The sequence below is a fragment of the Dipodomys ordii genome, unplaced genomic scaffold (genome assembly GCF_000151885.1).
Source record: "Dipodomys ordii isolate 6190 unplaced genomic scaffold, Dord_2.0 Scaffold15211, whole genome shotgun sequence".
Lineage (NCBI taxonomy): Eukaryota > Metazoa > Chordata > Mammalia > Rodentia > Heteromyidae > Dipodomys > Dipodomys ordii.
The window spans coordinates 658-4,023 of record NW_012282423.1 but is presented as its reverse complement, the minus strand read 5'-3'; the positions used below and the strand labels follow the sequence as shown (position 1 = coordinate 4,023).

General features: G+C 40.3%; 1 protein-coding gene across 1 annotated transcript; it reads left to right on the top strand.

The window, feature by feature from the left end:
• Positions 1 to 2,138: 2,138 nt before the first annotated feature.
• Positions 2,139 to 3,133, top strand: LOC106002625 (serine/threonine-protein kinase 4; the record flags this gene model as incomplete). The annotated part of the gene is made up of 2 exons (XM_013037476.1): positions 2,139 to 2,303; positions 2,966 to 3,133. Coding segments are annotated over 2 exons (333 nt in total), but the record flags the coding sequence as incomplete, so codon positions are not given.
• Between the last annotated feature and the right edge of the window lie 233 nt (positions 3,134 to 3,366).

Sequence of the window (3,366 nt, the reverse complement as noted above, 5' to 3'; positions counted from 1 at the left end):
AGTGGTAGAGTGCTTGCCTTGCATGCCTGAGGCCCTGGGTTCGATTCCTCAGCACCACATAAGCAAAAAGAAAAAAGCTGGAAGTGGCGCTGTGATTCAAGTGGTAGAGCGCTAGCCTTAAGCTGAAGAGCTCAGGGACAGCGCCCAGGCTGAGTTCAGGCCCCATGACTGGACACAAAAAAAAAAAAGAATTGTTCCCTAAGAATAAAGGCTAGGTCTTTCTCTAAGTTCACACGTTTCTTTTCACCACAGCTCTTTTGCTTCTAAATGTCAACAAAAGAGCTTTTGTGTGGAACTTGGGGTAGCTCTGCACAGAGTCAACATTTGGTGTCAGGTGGTTTCTATGCAAGTCTCCAGCATTCTCAACTACATTGAGCCATCATCTTTCAGCATCCAGTATGTGCCAACTAGCTTTCTTGGTGTTGAAGGTACAAATAGAAACAAAAAACATTTATTTGTTTATTTATTTATTTTTGTTGGTCGTGGGGCCTGAACTCTGGACCTGGGCACTGTCCTTTAGCTCTTTAGCTCAAGACTAGCACTCTACCACTTGAGCCACAGCACCACTTCTGGCTTTTTCTGCTTATGTGGTGCTGAGGAATCAAACCCAGGGCCTCATGTATGCAAGGTAAGCACTCTACCATTGAGCCACTTTCCCAGCCCTCAAAAGAGACATTTTTAATGGTGCTTGTATTTCTTTTTTTTTTTTTGGGGGGGGTCCGGTCATGGGGCCTGAACTCTGGGCCTGGGTGCTGTCCCTCAGCTCTTCAGCTCAAGGCTAGCACGCTACCACTTGAGCCTTAGCACCACTTTCGGCTTTTTTTTTCTGCTTATGTGGTACTGAGGAATCGAACCCAGGGCCTCATGCATGCAAGGCAAGCGCTCTACCACTGAGCCACCTTCCCAGCCCCTGGTGCTTGTATTTCTAATAGGAAAGACATGGTACAAATAGGTACTCCAGTAATTCATGGTATGTCTGATATACTGCACTAAAAAACAAGTCGAGATGAGGAAGTAGAGAATGATTTAAGAGTGGATTAAGAAAGGCCTCTGCTTTTCTTTTTTCTTTTTTTTTTTTTTCGTCATGGGACTTGAACTCTGGGCCTGGGTGCTGTCCCTCAGCTCTTCAGCTCAAGGCGAGCGCTCTACCACTTGAGCTACAGCGCCACTTCTGTTTTCTAGTGGTTTATTGGAGATAGGAGTCTCATGGTCTTTCCTGCCTGGGCTGGCTTTGAACCGCTATCCTTAGATCTCAGCCTTCTGAGTAGCTAGTATTACAGGCGTGAGCCACCGGCGCTCAGCTCCGGTCTCTGCTTTTCTGATGACATGACATTTGGGCAAAATAAGTGATGTAAGGAAGCAAATGGTATAGACATTGGATGAAGGGTCCTATAGTCAGAGAATAACACATAAAGGGGTCCAGGAGAAGGGTGTGTGTGTGTTCTTCCATTTGTCAAGTAGCAGCAAGGAAGCCAATCTGGCTGGAATGGAACAAGAAAGTAGAAAATCCTGGAAGATAAAGTTGGAGAGGCAGCTGATAAGGAGCTAAATAGTGTTATGTGACTTCAAAAGCAGTTGGCAGGTTTTGAACAGGTTTGGCTTATATTTTAAAATGAAAAATGCATTATAGAGGGCTAAGGACAGAGGCAGTAAGACCAGTTCAGAAGCTATCAGAATAGTGCAGGCAGGATATTATGGCAACCTGAATGTAATTACAGAAGATAGAGAAGAGTGAAGGATGACCTCAATGTTTTTAGCTAGAGCAACTGAAAGAATGAAGTCAATTTTTACTGAGAGAACACTGAGAAAAGCAGAGTAGTTTTGGTGGAAAGGAGGAAGGGATAGGGTGGACTAGTACTGGAGATTGAAAGTAGAGCCTCATGCTTACTAGAAAAGCCCTAACCCCAAAATAAAGAATTGGATTTTGACATTTTCTGCTTGTAATGCTTCAGTTAGAGATATTGTCAGCATATACATGAATTTCATATTTTGGGGTAGATATAGTCAAGAAATACCACAAGGAGTGGTTACCATGTTGAAGGAACTCTAAGCAGTCAGAATAGGATGTTTGCAGTCAAGAAAAAGAGTTTTTCTGTTGTGTGATGTAAACAGAATCTGAACTTTTTTTTTTTTTTTAGTTAACAGAAGATGAAATTTCTACAATATTACAGTCAACTCTTAAGGGCCTGGAGTACCTTCATTTTATGAGAAAAATACACCGAGATATCAAAGCAGGAAATATTTTGCTAAATACAGAAGGACATGCAAAACTTGCAGATTTTGGAGTAGCAGGCCAGCTGACGGTAAGAAAAATTTGTTGCTTTTTTTTTTTTAAACTTCCAGATCTGCCCTGAGGAGGCAATTAAAAAAATACTTATTTTTAAAACGTATTATTTAATTGGGCTAGTATTGTTGTACTAGTTTATATTACAGAGATCTTGTATTTCAGTTCCTGATGTTTAGTGCTATTATCAGTACTATTTACTGGTTACAAAAAATAATAATCTTATTTAGTTTGTTTTAATAGTTAATTGAGAATCTTCTTATGTTTCTTGGTATTTAAATTTCTTCTGTATTGTCTTTAGTAATGTTTTTATATATATTTGTAGTTTATGATTTTTTTTTTATATAAAAGTCTCTTTTGAAGCTGGTGGCTCATGCTTGTAATCTTAGCCACTCAGAAACTGAGATTTGAGAATCATGGATTAAAGCCAGCCAGGCAGGAAAGTCCATGAGGCTTTAATCTCTTAATTAACAACCAAAATTCATGAGACTCTTATCTCCAATTGACTGCCCAAAAAACGGAAGTGGAGCTGTGACTTAAAGTGGTAGAGTACTAGCCTTGAGCAAAAGAGCTCAGGGACAATGCTTAGGTCTGAAGACCCATGACTAACAACAACAAAAAAAGTCTCTTTCTCTTAGTAGTTTTAATGACTAGATTTGGTCTCTCCCCTTTCTACTTTAGGATACAATGGCCAAGCGGAATACCGTGATAGGAACACCATTTTGGATGGCCCCTGAAGTGATTCAGGAAATTGGGTACAACTGTGTGGCAGACATCTGGTCTCTGGGAATAACTGCCATAGAAATGGCTGAAGGAAAGCCCCCATATGCTGATATCCATCCAATGAGGGTAAGGGCATGGGTAGTTATCAGCACTACAAAGTTAGTGCAGTGATATACTTGGTTACATTCCAAATAGTAAATGAACTGATTGTATATAATTGATGTGTTCCCATAGATAAAGCTCTTCCATTATTAATTAATGTGAGTATAACTCACCTCTCTTCACTCCAGAGACTGCCCTTTTTTTTTTCTTTAATTTATAAATTTATAGCTGGTTGCTGATGGCTCACATCTGTAATC